General features: G+C 35.9%; 1 protein-coding gene across 1 annotated transcript; it reads left to right on the top strand.

Annotated features, from left to right (window-relative positions):
* Positions 1-3854: 3854 nt before the first annotated feature.
* Positions 3855-13521, top strand: LOC141341029 (uncharacterized). Its single transcript, XM_073846164.1, has 2 exons — positions 3855-4340; positions 11478-13521. The coding sequence occupies exons 1-2, from the start codon at positions 4055-4057 to the stop codon at positions 13274-13276; spliced, it is 2085 nt and encodes a 694-aa protein (XP_073702265.1). The 5' UTR covers positions 3855-4054; the 3' UTR covers positions 13277-13521.
* The last annotated feature ends 1870 nt before the right edge of the window (positions 13522-15391 follow it).

Raw genomic sequence — 15391 nt, 5'->3', positions numbered from 1 at the left:
TCCGGTGGGCTGCTGGTTTCACCTTCCAAACCACAAATCACAATGTTATCTTATTAGTCCCGTGATCCCAAATTCCCGCTCTTTGCAGAGATAAATTTGGACATGATTTCTATAACAAGACAATAATACATTTCGCAAAGAATTGAATTACAGGAACATTTTGAGAATGCGATTTCCAGACCGTGCATATCAAACATCAATATAAACCATTAAACTATTCAATAGTTATCAAAAGGGACATACACAATGAGTGATTAAAACATAATAGACAAATGTGTGGGTTACATATATGATAGGAAGTTATACATAGAAATGAGGAGTTGCTCCTTAGTTCTTTAGCACATTTTAGGCGCATATGTACATCAATAGACAGTTTTCTGTGCCCTTCTGTGAGGGTCTGTTCTCTAAGCTGGGAGGTCAAAAGTTTAGGGAAGGAATTTCCGTCGTGTCCTGTGTGTGGGGGAAAACCAACCATATCGCTAATGACTTTAATCATGTGATGTTCAAAATGTGCATCTCTTTGACCATTAATCTTGGTTACTTGCTCCAAATTTGACAATCTCCTTATTCGAAGGATTTGATTATGAAGAAGTGTCTTTGTGTTAATTTTAAGTTCTTGGTTAGTTAGGTCTGCTTCAGGCTGGCGTTCTGGCGCCAGCTATGAAACGTCAGATTTATGATGGGGGGGCCTCTTGTGGAATGTGAGTCTGTAGTGTTTTTACTTCTAATCGACTCTCCCAAATTGTTTGATTCGCGCTGATATACTACATGTGGAAGAAAAAGAAGCACAACCAACCGAGAGAACCGCAGCCTTGAGAGGCTTGTAAAGCAAAATCGATTCAAGAATTTGGGTGAATTTCACAAGGAATAGACTGGACTTGCGTCAAGGCATCAAGAGCCAAAGTCCTCTTTTCAGATGAGAGCAAGGTGGCAGAGTCCGGAGAAAGGGTGGAGAAGCTCATAGCCAAAGTTGCTTGAAGTCCAGTGTTAAGTTTCCACAGTCTGTGATGATTGGGGTGCAATGTCATCTGCTGGTGTTGGTCCACTGTATTTTTTTTGAAAACCAAGTCACTGTACCCATTTACCAAGAAGTTTTAGAGAACTTCATGCTTTCTTCTGCTGACCAGCTTTTTAAAGATGCTGATTTCATTTTCCAACAGGATTTGGTACCTGTCCACACTGTCAAAAGCACCAAAAGTTGGTTAAATGACCATGGTGTTGGTGTGCTTGATTGGCCAGCAAACTCACCAGACCTGAACCCCATAGAGAATCTATGGGGTATTGTCAAGAGGAAAACGAGAAACAAGAGACCAAAAAATGCAGATGAGCTGAAGGCCACTGTCAAAGAAACCTGGGCTTCCATACCACCTCAGCAGTGCCACAGACTGATAACCTCCATGCCACGCTGAATTGAGGCAGTAATTTAAGCAAAAGAAGTATTGAGTACATATACAGTAAATGGAGATACTTTCCAGAAGGCCAACAATTCACTAAAAAGTTTTTTTTTATTAGTCTTATGAAGTATTCTAATTTGTTGAGATAGTTAATTGGTGGGTTTTTGTTAAATGTGAGGCAAATCATCACAATTAAAAGAACCAAAGACTTAAACTACTTCAGTCTGTGTGCAGTGAATTTATTTAATACACAAGTTTCACAATTTAAGTTGAATTACTGAAATTAATGAACTTTTCCACAGCATTCTAATTTATTGAGATGCACCTGAAAGTGATTATAAGTAAAATTATATATTAAAGCAACTTGAAATAAGTGACCATTTAGAGGGTTCACACACAGGCCTCTGTTCGGGCTAATTCAGAGTTTTTTTTATGATCAAAGTTATACAGCTCCAATTTAAGGAACTTTTGGGTGCATTAACTTTTACATTGAATGTCAAGTCTGTGTTTTAGAAGAAAAAAAAGAGCTGTATGTGTCCAAAAACATGTACTGAGTAGGAGTTACATGACATAGGCTAAATCGTTTAAAACTCTGGTTCACCCCAAACAAAGATAAAACCTTACAGTAATCTCACAACATCATGTATTCCATAAGTATGTAATCATGTCTCTGCAATTTAGACGAGTCCAATGGATTCATAGACCAGGAAAACATTGGGTTAGACACCAAGATTACTTGGCTAGATCAAATAATGAAGGAGTTAGGATATTTTAAGGGTTTTCTGCCCATCTTGGACGCCATCTTGAAACTGACACCTTTCTAGTGGTCAAACTTTGGAAAACTTTTAGTATGTTATTAAGGACACCTAATACTACAAAAAACAGCTGAGAAACCTTTTGTTAGAATTTTTTTGGGGTTAGGTGTTTTTTTTCCATATATGCAGCCGCCTATTATGTACCTGTGTTAAAAAGTAAATATTTCTTTTTTGAAAGTACAAATAGTGATTATATAAACTTAATTCTTCAAGATTCTTTACACATAAAGGCAAATGTATACGCCTTTATTTATACCCAAACTTAGTCAACTGTGAGTAGCACTTCATTACTGTATATGAAAAATATGAATGAAAGATATTTAGATTATTTGCACATGTTTATTAAATCTTGATATTCTACATTATTTGGATTTTCATGATTTACAAGTTACAAGTTGTGTAAAATCATTAGAGTCAGGAGTGACTCAGTGCTATGAATGGACTTAAAACCTGACTGAAATTTTCCAGAACTACTTAGAAAATACCAAACACAAACGGTTCTAGTACCTTAGGTTAAAGAAACCACAGAATTAGGCTGATAGTTATTTAAAACAGATGTGTCTAAAGAATAATGACTGCAAAATACATTCAGAAAAGAGCATTAGAAACTCAGCAGAAAGATAAATGGCATTTGAATTTTAAAATGAATATTTTTAGCTTTAGGAGTGTGTGAATATGAATGTGAAATCATGCTAAGTGTCATCTTGTGTCTTTATTGGCTGTTGATGTTTCTGCCTCATTTCTTTAATTGGTTTCTTTGTTTCTGATCAATATCTGAGTTACATATGAATGCAGAGACTTTCCCTGATCTCTGTGATAATGAGTCTATAGTTCTGCTGATTGGATTAGAGTCGCTGAAAATCTGGGCACATTCCTGTAACTGCTTACATCCTTTGCATATTTTATCTTCTAATGACGATCCTGAAATCTGTCTAAAACTCCAGTGATTGAGTGTTTAGTAAGTCTGGATGACTGCAGCGACACACAGTAACATCTCAATCAAGATCTTCTCTCCTGAGTTTACTACAGGTCTAACTGGATGTTGCAGGTATTTTGGTTTCAAAACTTTTAACTTCACTAAAATCATAACTCTAATATAACATGAATGCACTTCTAGAGATTGAGTTTGTAAAGCAGGTATTGTATCTTGTATTTATTAACTGAATTTTTTCGCTGTTAAAAGGGAAGATGAGGAGTAACAGCTGAATATGTTGACATGTTTTTTGCCAATTAAAGATACAGAAAAGGTCATAATCAAGTTTAATAAAGGAATGGCAGAGAGGATGGGAAAAGGAAATCAAGGGTAGACACATTTTTCTGTTCAATCTAAAGTTAGAAACAAATGTTTTTGTACTTGTCCATCCTGTAGGGACTCAGTTAAACTAGATTGAGGTTGGGGCATTGTGGGTTTAATAATTTTTGTATATTGCAGGAAAGCATATTATTCTCTTTTTTTTCTTCTTTAATATTCACTCACAAAGACTGTTGATGCTGATCAAATACCATGATGTGAGTCTTAATTTGAAGTCATTCCCCGTAATATTTTCCCTCCTTTCGGCGCTTCTCACTCCAGTCCAGCTGGTGGCACTAACACACACTTCTGTTTGACAAACACCATTAAACCTAAGAAGAAGAAGATTAGTTTCAGTGCTCTGTTGTTTTGTTGTGATTCGGTTTTAGTTCAGTCTGTGAGAAATGTAGTTTCTGTAAACAGAAAAAATACAGTTTTTGAATCCAGTCAGTAAATACCTGTAATATCCTCATCCTCACAGCTGTGACTAGGTTTTGAAGCGAGCAGGAATATCTGGAGAAGTATCAGCTGAACTGAGATCTGCTGCTGTGAAGATGGAGTTTGTTAAAGTGGAGAGTGAGGAGAACACGAGTGAACTAGAAACCTGGAGAATAAAACAAGAGGAAACAGAACCTTTGAGAATAAAACAAGAGGAACCAGAACCTTTGAGAATAAAACAGGAACCAGAACCTTTGAGAATAAAACACGAGGAACCAGAACCTTTGAGAATAAAACAAGAGGAGCCAGAACCTTTGAGAATAAAACAAGAGGAAACAGAACCTTTGAGAATAAAACAAGAGGAGCCAGAACCTTTGAGAATAAAACAGGAGGAACAAGGAGGTTGGTGTTTAATCTTCATTCATCTTTAATGACTGTTTGTGGTACATTATTTCAAAGTTTTATTAATACTGAGTTTCAAGCTGCTTTAGATTTAGTTAATTGTAATAGAAACAATATTTAAAGCAGATCAGTCTGTTAAAGTATAGATGGGGCAGCAAAAGCACTTCCAGATCTAGTAAGAAACATTTAAATTCTGCACAGAATTTTTGGTAACATTTTCTATGAAGCCCCTATTTATAATACATTATAAAGTATGTCTAAGGCATTGTAATGAATGCATCATAAAAAAATAATAAAAAAAAATCTTATAAAATGTTCTCATGAATAATCAAAACAATTACAATGTACTAAAGTACTTGAGTATTTGGGGTTCTAATTTTTGAGATTATGATTATTTATTAGACACGATGGGCGGCATATTAAATCAACGCAATTTTTAATGGACTATTTCATATATATATAATTTTTTTTTTTTTTTTTTTTTTACATTTTATTATGATGGGCCCCCTGGTCTACTGACTAGAAGCAACTTTCCAACTACATGTACATTCCCACTACACTAACACTCCTTTATCAGTAGTATTATTAGTCTAGTATTATTCGACTTAGGTTAAGTTTGGCTTGGTAGAAGGTTTACAAACTTGCAAAGTTACATATCAGTTTGTCTTTTGGGGAACCATCAAAATACAGTGTTAGAATATATTTAGCATAATACTAATAATAATTATTGCTAGCTGACATGCAGTTGAAAAGTTACTTATCAAAAGCTGTATAAAGGGTACCATCAAAATAATCTAACTAATAATACAAACGTGTCATGTTACACATTCATCTGATACATTAACTTTGGCTCTGTGATAGATATTATTATTGTTATTATTATTAATACTTATAAGTGCTCTTTGTATGCTTCCAGTAGTGACATGCTAAACATGGTAATATATGAGACTTATGTTATAACTATGAGGAGATAATCACATGCTTAAAAGCTATAACCGCAAATAAATAAAAATTACAATACGTTAAAACTTTTTTATGATACAACACACTATACGTTTTTTTTTTTTTTTATAATGCACTATGAATTCGTTAAAGTGCCTTAAGCATACCCTTATAATGCATTATAAATATGGTCTTCAAAGAAAGTGTTACTGAATTAATTTATGAACAGATCAAACACGGCTGATGCAGAAACAGTAGTGTTAGCTACAGTCATGTCCAATGCTAATACATAATCAGTTTCAGGGTTTGTACATTTTGGGAGAGAAATTCAAGAACTTTTCAACGAAATTAAAATTTTGCATGCCTCCTGACTCGAGTTTAGTGCTTTGCTGTCAAATGTGTCTTACCAAGAAATAAATATGTAATACAGTTTAGTAACTGCGCTTATACATTCAAAACAATAGTAATATTATGGTTAACTTGTTATTCACTTTTTAGCATCAAATGATGATTTGTTTATGCAGTTTGAGGTTTAAAAACATGTTATTTTCCACATACTGTACATTATTGTTGCTCCTCTCTGCCCTCCCTTTAAGAAACGCTTTGATTTTCACAAAACTCACTGACTACGTTTACATGGACACCAGTTATCTAATTAATGACCTTATTCTGAATAAGACAATAATATGATTAAGCTGTTTACATGAGTTGCCTTTAGAATATTCCTTTCATGTCCCCTTTTTACATGTTATAGTGCATAGATCGATTAATGACACACATCATTACGTCCACACGCGACGCTATCAGTTCATCTTCTTTATAGACTTTTGGATGTTTGGGTTTTAATTTTACAAAAGCTTGAAGTGGCTCTGGACATATGCAATATTTTTTAGAATGTGTGAGTCAAAATTTGCCGTGGTCGCATTTGTGCGAGTGCGTGCTGTGCTGCTCCAAAGTGTCTGATCCATACAGCGAGCGTTTCAGAGCCAGTCAGTTTTTAGGAGAAAAAAAAGCACACGCAAGCACAGTCACCGAAAGCCAGTTTAGTTTTACTTTTTTTATTTGTTTTCATTTTGAAAACCCTGTTATCTTTGCCGTTTACCTCACATTACGCTTGGGAGGGTTTCTTTTATAATTTTTTTTTATTAATTATTATGATTGCTCAGTGTTTGCACGCCCTGTAATAAATTGTTTAGTCGGAATATAACAGCATGTGATGGAGTCTATGCCTCGTCTTATTAGTTTTTGTTAATAAATGCTATATAAGCTAGTTTTAATTTATTTTTGTTATGCTGTTTAATTAAAATCCATATTTTAAGAATTTGTTTTAATCTTAAAATTGATAGGTGTAGCCTTATATATGCAATCAAAACCAAGATCATGACTTCGAAAGTAAAAGTAAAAAGACATTCCAATAGCGGAAATCCCGTTCACAAAATTAAAATAAATACATACAAATAATACTAATGAAAAAGGGGGTTGAATGTTAAAAACTTTTCCATAAAACTAAAAATTATGATAACAAACTAGGCTATTTATTAGCAATGAGCATTGATTAAGCCCATGTTGTAGCAAAAAATAATTAAATTCAAATGAAACCAAAGCGCGACCAACTGAGAGCGTTATGCCGCGTTCCAGTCCAGACGACCCGTTACCCTTGTTTTTCCAAACTTCTACCCGTGAAAGTGCACTGGAACGGCACTCAAACCCATGAATTCCCATCCGTGAACTCGTACTAGATCGACGACGTACTCCCAGTTCCAATTTCTGACGTGACATAGCCCGAGAAACAACAATAAAGCCTCTAGGAGTGCGTTTTTTTAGTGGCACACGGTGGTAAAATAGAGTTTAGGACAATATAACGTTGCAATCAAATTATTAATACTATAAAAATAATAAATGCTTGGCGTGACTTGACTGGAACGTAACAAAGTCCTGAGTCGTGGTTTGAACACGTGATTTACGAGCTCAAAAACCTGCCTGGAATGCAAGCATTAGTGTGTATCCTGTCACAAAATGTGGCGAAAAGTCCTACACAAGGGGAATAGTCTGATTAAGGTGTGTACATGTCTTCCATAATGCGTCTAAAATAGGAATACTCCACCTGGCTTAATTCGATTTGTGTTTACTTCGATTATGACTTTAGGCGAATTAAATTGATCAGAATTTATCAGTTTACATGGTTGCTTCTTAATCAGAGTATTGACTTAATCGGGTAAAAATAGGAATATTGTTGTTCATGTAAACGCACTCACTGTTGATGGAAACCGAGGTGTTCTCTGATTGATTAGCTATCCGTGCTTTGGAATTGGCCGGATACCTCAAGCGTGTGTTGGAAATGTTACACCCCAACCATGTTGTGATACCATTTCTTGGCGCATCGAGACAGAAATGATAAAACCCATTATAAACTAGGCATTTGTTGCAAACGTGCAAACTCGTGTTTGAAAAGTCAGTACTGAATTCTTTAAATATGAAAACGTACTTGCAGGCCATCAGTCAGATGCACAGACTGTTCATGCAACATTGTGATTGGCCCACTTTATAGCCTTAACGCTTTGTTTCCTGAACCTGGGAGAGCAGCTTACAATGCCAGATGTACACAGTCTTCAGTGAAATGTGCATCACCCACTCAAATATTTGCATTTTACTGTTCCAGAACAGTGCTGTAAATGGGTCGTTGACGGATGAGACTTTTGAATAGGCCAATTTTAAAATACCAAAAATATGGGTATGTGTTTGGCCATTTTCCAAACATTTGGAATGTAGTGTACACATGCCTTTATAAAGAAAAGTAAAATATTTGACATTTTAGTGTTTTTAGACTTGAGTTGATAAAACGTAGCCTTAAAAAAGTCATTCGGGGCGACCGTAATATATCTCAAAATTCACATTTTTATGTATCATTAAGACTAGTTGAACACATATAAGTAGATAAACTTTTGAAGAAAGACAAACTTTTGTCCCCTTTCATTTTTTGAAAACCATTATTTCACAAGTTTATTCTATAATATCAGAGTGTCCCTCGTAATCCAGTTACAATACTGATTTTTACTTCAAAAGCAAAAAAACTGAATTGGCATTTATACAGATATTACACATTCAGCAATAGCATACCACTGATTAATATTTTAGGCTAAACTGATGGATATTTGGTTATGAATTTAGTGTAATTATTGCTTTCTTATCATTAGTCTCCCCAAATGATAAGAAAACCACAGGTATAAAAAATTCTGTTAAAATGTACACACAAGAGTTCAAGACGAAAGAAAATTTTACTCTTTTTATTCAAATAACATTTCAACATTTAAATATAACAAATCAGAAGGACATTAACATTTAAACGGAGCAATTCCAATAGGGTCCTCACACCATCGGTGCTCGGGCCCTAATTAAAGCTGCAAGTAGCAATGAACGGCCCCTTGCCATCTGCGCAGTCGCCATCACGATAGCATCAGGAAAATGGTGCCTAGTTGGCACAAGCATTCACAGTAAAACTCTGCCAGTTTGGATTTGAAGTTTACAGAATTGAAAGGGTTGCACTTTAAATTCAACACACAGACACATACACACAATATATACAATTTTGCCATCCAGTCTAATTTGTTAACATTAACTATATTAGTTTATGTGAACAATAATTAAATAGCATTTATTAATGTTTATTAATATTAAGCTACAAAAAGGTATTCATACATTATTATAATGTAAATTTGTATCTTTTAACAGTTTATATACTGTGAATTAACATTAACAAAGTTCATGTGGGTATACAGCAATAGACAATAAAGTGCCATATAAACACTTCATTCTTTGAAAATATCTTTAAAAAACAAGTTGAGTATTGTAATGAGGCGATATGAATATAACTCATCTTAAAATGGTATAATTTTCATATTTATGTAGATTACAGCACATCAATGGGTATTTCTTCCTCAAAGATGTTCTGCAAAACAGCATTATTCACTGGTCTCTGTCCCTTTCTCCCTTTCACCCCTTCCCCCTACACTCACTCTAACTCTCAACACACATATTTACAGGCAGGCAGAGTGAGAGCAGATTTCTGATTTCTTTTTTTAATTTTCTTTAATTCATAGAGCCTTGTATACTTATGAGATTAACAGCATTTGCTCAGAATGACTAGTTCTCTGTGTGAAAAAAGTTTTAAAGAGTTTGGATGCTGCACTTTAAAGATCTAAAAAATCAAGGTTATCTTTTTTACTATCACTTTAAAAAATCACCACAAAGATATCCAAAATCTGCTCGCAATTTAGCATCTTCAGAATCTTCTCTTCATGTTGATAAAGTTTGATGTGAACATCATGTTGCTCCTATGATGAGTATCAATTTGTTTACAGCCTGATTTTTTCCCAAAATCCACATTCAAATCAAAATATCTGGCTTCCTGTTGGTCTTAGCTAATAAGTTTAATTTAGAAAGTTGTCCAGATTGATGAGAACAATTTAGGTGACCAATGTTTAATAGCTCCTTGTAGCATACAGTCTAAACAGTTTATTTGATCTACCCTTGTCTCCTACTTTCTGTAGCTCTAGTGACTCTAGCACACTGCTAAAGAAGCTTTTTTTCTTTACCTCTCTCTTTTCCTTGCAAGATACTCTGCTCTTGTTGCAGGGTCGGAGTTGACTTTCTGTCTATGACGAGCAGTCTTCTCTTAGCTTGTTAATCATGCCATCTAGGAAATAGGTAAAACAGGTTAAAACTTTTTTAAAATGAAAAAATGATGTCATTCTGTATATTTTATACATTTTTCCTGTAGGACTGAACTACAACAAAAAATAAATGTTTATCCCTATAAAAGGAATGGAAAATGGTTGAATTTAGAAAAAAGATAAAATATACAAATTATTACGCTTAGACAATTAACTGTATATAATTGATGTATATAATATAAAAACTACAAATACAGGACATATATCTATCATTTAAAACACTCAGCAGTGGTCGCCCCACATGATACTCGGTCGCCCATATGATGTTTTCAAGTTCACTCAAGTATAACAGGCTAACAGTTAGCCTCAGAAACCAAACTAGCTTCTTCTAGTGACATGCCACTATCAAATTTACCATCAAAATATAGATTTGTGGGAAAACTTATAATTCACAGTTTTGGGGTGGTCGCCCCACATGATGACCAAAAGTTGTTTCCAGGGGATCTTCACTTGTGTCTGGCTGATGCAATATCCCATCCTTGAGTTGTTTTTCAAAATAAAGGTCCCAAAATTGTCGTTTGTTGAAGGTCACCCCGGATGATATGGATGGAATCAACATAATTCGAACAACATTCATTTGTATATCATGTTAGAAATATATGTGCAAATGCTTCGCAGTTTTGTCAATGGATGTAAAACATGTTTGAAATTATGCCAACTAGGAAAAGGGATATATTTAAGTTGATTTAAAGTGTTTTTAAACCAGTTTTCCTAACAAAACTCAAGGCTGGACAGTCGCCCAATATAATGTTTGGACACTTCGGATAGCAGAAAAATGATGAAAAACTTAAAAATTTGGAGAAGTTAGAGTGGTTTAGTAGGGGAAGAAAGTATAACAAGTAGATGAGAAATTTTATGTATTTTTTATTTTTTTCTGCAAAATAAAATCAACCCGGACTGAAAAAGGGGGCATCACGTCATTGACCCAAATATAACTTAAAACACTGATTTATAGTTGTGTCCTCATTTGAAAGGCCAAACAAAGAATGTTTGCTTTTGCAATGAAACGCACTGCGTCTCCACAACATGGCGCTGCAACACTACTACATCCGGTGAAGTTACGCCTTCTTTCTTTTCATATTCATATTCTTATGGGATGTGTTACGCTAATCTACTCATGCCGTGATGTGGACAAGTGGGGGGGTTTGAACGAGCCAATTTAGGGAGGTGTGGCTGAGTCTTAACTTTCATAATAAATATCTCTTTGGTTTTGAGACTTTAAGCTTTGCAGCTTCACAAATCTTATCTAATGCACAAACAGCTTTTAACACTCCAAAGGAAACTGCATCATATGACCCCTTTAAATGATCTTTATTTTTGATATCCCACACACCAGCTCTACCAAATCTGCTTCCGGTGCCACCATCTGTAGGACTTATTGGCACTGCTCTCAAATGTTAGTTTTTTCATGTTTTTCAGCTTATAACAAGTTACTGAAAATGAACCCTTTTTACTTTTATTTCAGAGTTGATTCAAGAAAAAGAAGAGAATGAAGAATCAAGTCAAGTTGAGGAGAAAAAATATTCCAAAAATGGAGAAAAACCTTTGAGTTGCTCTCAAGCCAAACAGAAATATTTAAATAAAAGAAGAGCAGAGAAATGTTCCACCTGCACTCAGTGTGGAAAGAGTTTAACTAGAAAAACAGGTCTTGAGCATCACATGAGAATTCATAGTGGAGAAAAACCATTTACTTGTGATCCACGTGGGAAGAGTTTTTCACGCTCATCAAGCTTTAAGGAGCACATAAACATCCACACTAAAGAGAAGCAGCACACATGTGATCAATGTGGTGAAGTGTATTTAGCGGCTTCAGGTCTGAGGAATCACTTGAAAGTTCATACAAAGGTGAAGCCACATTCATGCCATTTGTGTGGTAAGAGTTTTTGGTGTCTACAAAGTTTGCAAGTATATGAGAATATAAATACTGGTGTGAGAGAATGCATGTGTTCTAAGTGTGAAAAGATTTTTACTTCAGTAACTTATCTAAAACTGCATAAGAGGATCCACACTTATGAGTGTTCACAGTGTAACAAGATATTCAGTAAGTCAGGAGACCTGAAAATACATGAGAGGATCCACGCTAGAGCGAAATCGTATAAATGTTCACACTGCAAAAAGAGTTTTAGTCAGTCAGTACATTTGAAAACGCATGAGAGGATCCACACTGGAGAGAAACCTTATGAGTGTTCCCACTGCAACAAGAGATTTATTCAGTCATCATATCTGAAAATACATGAGAGGATCCACACTGGAGAGAAACCTTATGAGTGTTCACACTGCAACAAGAGATTTAGTCGATCAGTACATTTAAAGACACATGAGATGATCCACACTGGAGAGAAACCTTATGAGTGTTCACACTGCAACAAGAGATTTAGTCGGACAGTAAATTTAAAAACACATGAGATGATCCACACTGGAGAGAAACCTTATAAGTGTTCACACTGCAACAAGAGATTTAGTCAGTCAGTAAATTTGAAAACGCATGAGAGGATCCACACTGGAGAGAACCATTATGAGTGTTCACACTGCAACAAGAGATTTAGTCGGTCAGTACATTTGAAAAGACATGAGAGAATCCACACTGGAGAGAAACCTTATGAGTGTTCACACTGCAACAAGAGATTTCGTCGGTCAGAACATTTGAAAACACATATGAAGATCCACACTGGAGAGAAACCTTATAAGTGTTCACACTGCAACAAGAGATTTAGTCAGTCAATAAATTTGAAAATACATGAGATGATCCACACTGGAGAGAACCCTTATGAGTGTTCCCACTGCAACAAGAGATTTAGTCGGTCAGTACATTTGAAAAGACATGAGAGGATCCACACTGGAGAGAAACCTTATGAGTGTTCCCACTGCAACAAGAGATTTTGTCGGTCAGAACATTTGAAAACACATGAGAGGATCCACACTGGAGAGAAACCTTATGAGTGTTCACACTGCAACAAGAGATTTCGTCGGTCAGAACATTTGAAAACACATATGAAGATCCACACTGGAGAGAAACCTTATAAGTGTTCACACTGCAACAAGAGATTTAGTCAGTCAGTAAATTTGAAAATACATGAGATGATCCACACTGGAGAGAACTCTTATGAGTGTTCACACTGCAACAAGAGATTTAGTCGGTCAGTACATTTGAAAAGACATGAGAGGATCCACACTGGAGAGAAACCTTATGAGTGTTCACACTGCAACAAGAGATTTCATCGTTCAGAACATTTGAAAACACATGAGAGGATCCACAATGGATAGAGACCTTATAAGTGTTCACACTGCAACAAGAGTTTTAGTCAGTCAGTACATTTGAGTGTTTGGTTCTGTTTTTTTTGTGTATATCTCTGGCTGGTTTACACATACTGGTCTGGCATGTACTGTATATGTATACCCATCCCTTCTTGTAAATTTGTAGGAGAGAGATCAATCTCATTAGTTCACTTTTACCTTAAGTAGTTAATGATCATTTTTAGTCATAATTAAATGTTACCTTTTCATCAATACATTATCTTTACTTTTTATTTTTTATTAACAACATTTGTGGTCAACTCAGTGTATTTGCATAAGAAAAATTTTATTTTAGCTTTAATTGTTGAAAGCCATGTTTTATGATTTTTTTAAAATATCTAAATAAAGTTTTTAAAATAGAATTTAATTAAATGCCTTTATTGTCCTTGTATTTTTCTAAATACAGTAAAATTAGGAGTATTAGGAGATTACAAAGATTAAACAAGTTATTTATTTATTTATTTATTTTACTCTAAAACGTGGAGTTTATGACCATGATTTAACTATAAAATCAGTTCTTTAAAATGAGCCCTTAATTATTTGTTTGGCAAATAGCGTTGTGGGTTTTGGTTATTTCGCTGTTTTTGGCTGTAAGGACCTTTGAAATAACTGAAATCGTGTGGCGAAGTGATATAGACATGTAATGCGGTTAAGTTGCATGGAACTACGTTTGCAGTGCGTTTCCCTGAATATAATGCCCACCTCTAGAACGTTCGTCAGCCAATCAGATTCAAGCATTCAATGGCCTCGTCGTATACAGGTCCTTTTCAAAAAATGATCATATTTTGATAAAGTTCATTATTTTCTGTAATGTACTGATAAACAGTAGACTTTCATATATTTTAGATTCATTACAACACAACTGAAGTAGTTCAGGCCTTTTATTGTTTTAATATTGATGATTTTGGCATACAGGTCATGAAAACCCAAAATTCCTATCTAAAAAAAATGAGCATATTTCATCCGACCAATAAAAGAAAAGTGTTTTTAATACAAAAAAAGTCAACCTTCAAATAATTATGTTCAGTTATGCACTCAATACTTGGTCGGGAATCCTTTTGCAGAAATGACTTCTTCAATGCGGCGTGGCATGGAGGCAATCAGCCTGTGGCACTGCTGAGGTGTTATGGAGGCCCAGGATGCTTCAATAGCGGCCTTACGCTCATCCAGACTGTTGGGTCTTGCGTTTCTCAACTTTCTCTTCACAATATCCCACAGATTCTCTATGGGGTTCAGGTCAGGAGAGTTGGCAGGCCAATTGAGCACGGTAATACCATGGTCAGCAAACCATTATCCAGTGGTTTTGGCACTGTGAGCAGGTGCCAGGTCGTGCTGAAAAATTAAATCTTCATCCCCATAAAGCTTTTCAGCAGATGGAAGCATGAAGTGCTTCAAAATCTCCTGATAGCTAGCTGCATTGACCCTGCCCTTGATAAAACACAGTGGACCAACACCAGCAGCTGACATGGCACCCCAGACCATCTCTGACTGTGGGTACTTGACATTGGACTTCAGGCATTTTGGCATTTCCCTCTCCCCAGTCTTCCTCCAGACTCTGGCACCTTGATTTCCGAATGACATGCAAAATTTGAGCAACAGTCCAGTGCTGCTTCTCTGTAGCCCAGGTCAGGCGCTTCTGCCGCTGTTTCTGGTTCAAAAGTGGCTTGACCCTGGGGAATGCGGCACCTGTAGCCCATTTCCTGCACACACCTGTACACGGTGGCTCTGGATGTTTCTACTCCAGACTCAGTCCACTGCTTCCGCAGGTCCCCCAAGGTCTGGAATCGGTCCTTCTTCACAATCTTCCTCGGGTCCGGTCACCTCTTCTCGTTGTGCAGTGTTTTCTGCCACACTTTTTCCTCCCCACGGACCTCCCACTGTGGTGCCTTGATACAGCACTCTGGTAACAGCCTATTCGTTCAGAAATGTCTTTCTGTGTCTTACCCTCTTGATTGAGGGTGTCAATGATGGCCTTCTGGACAGTAGTCAGGTCGGCAGTCTTACCCATGATTGCGGTTTTGAGTAATGAACCAGGCTGGGAGTTTTTAAAAGCCTCAGGAATATTTTGCAGGTGTTTAGAGTAAA

The sequence above is a fragment of the Garra rufa genome, chromosome 1, assembly GCF_049309525.1.
Source record: "Garra rufa chromosome 1, GarRuf1.0, whole genome shotgun sequence".
In the NCBI taxonomy this organism is placed as follows: Eukaryota; Metazoa; Chordata; class Actinopteri; order Cypriniformes; family Cyprinidae; genus Garra; species Garra rufa.
The sequence above is the reverse complement of the archived record's forward strand: the minus strand, read 5'-3'. Positions and strand labels throughout refer to the sequence as shown.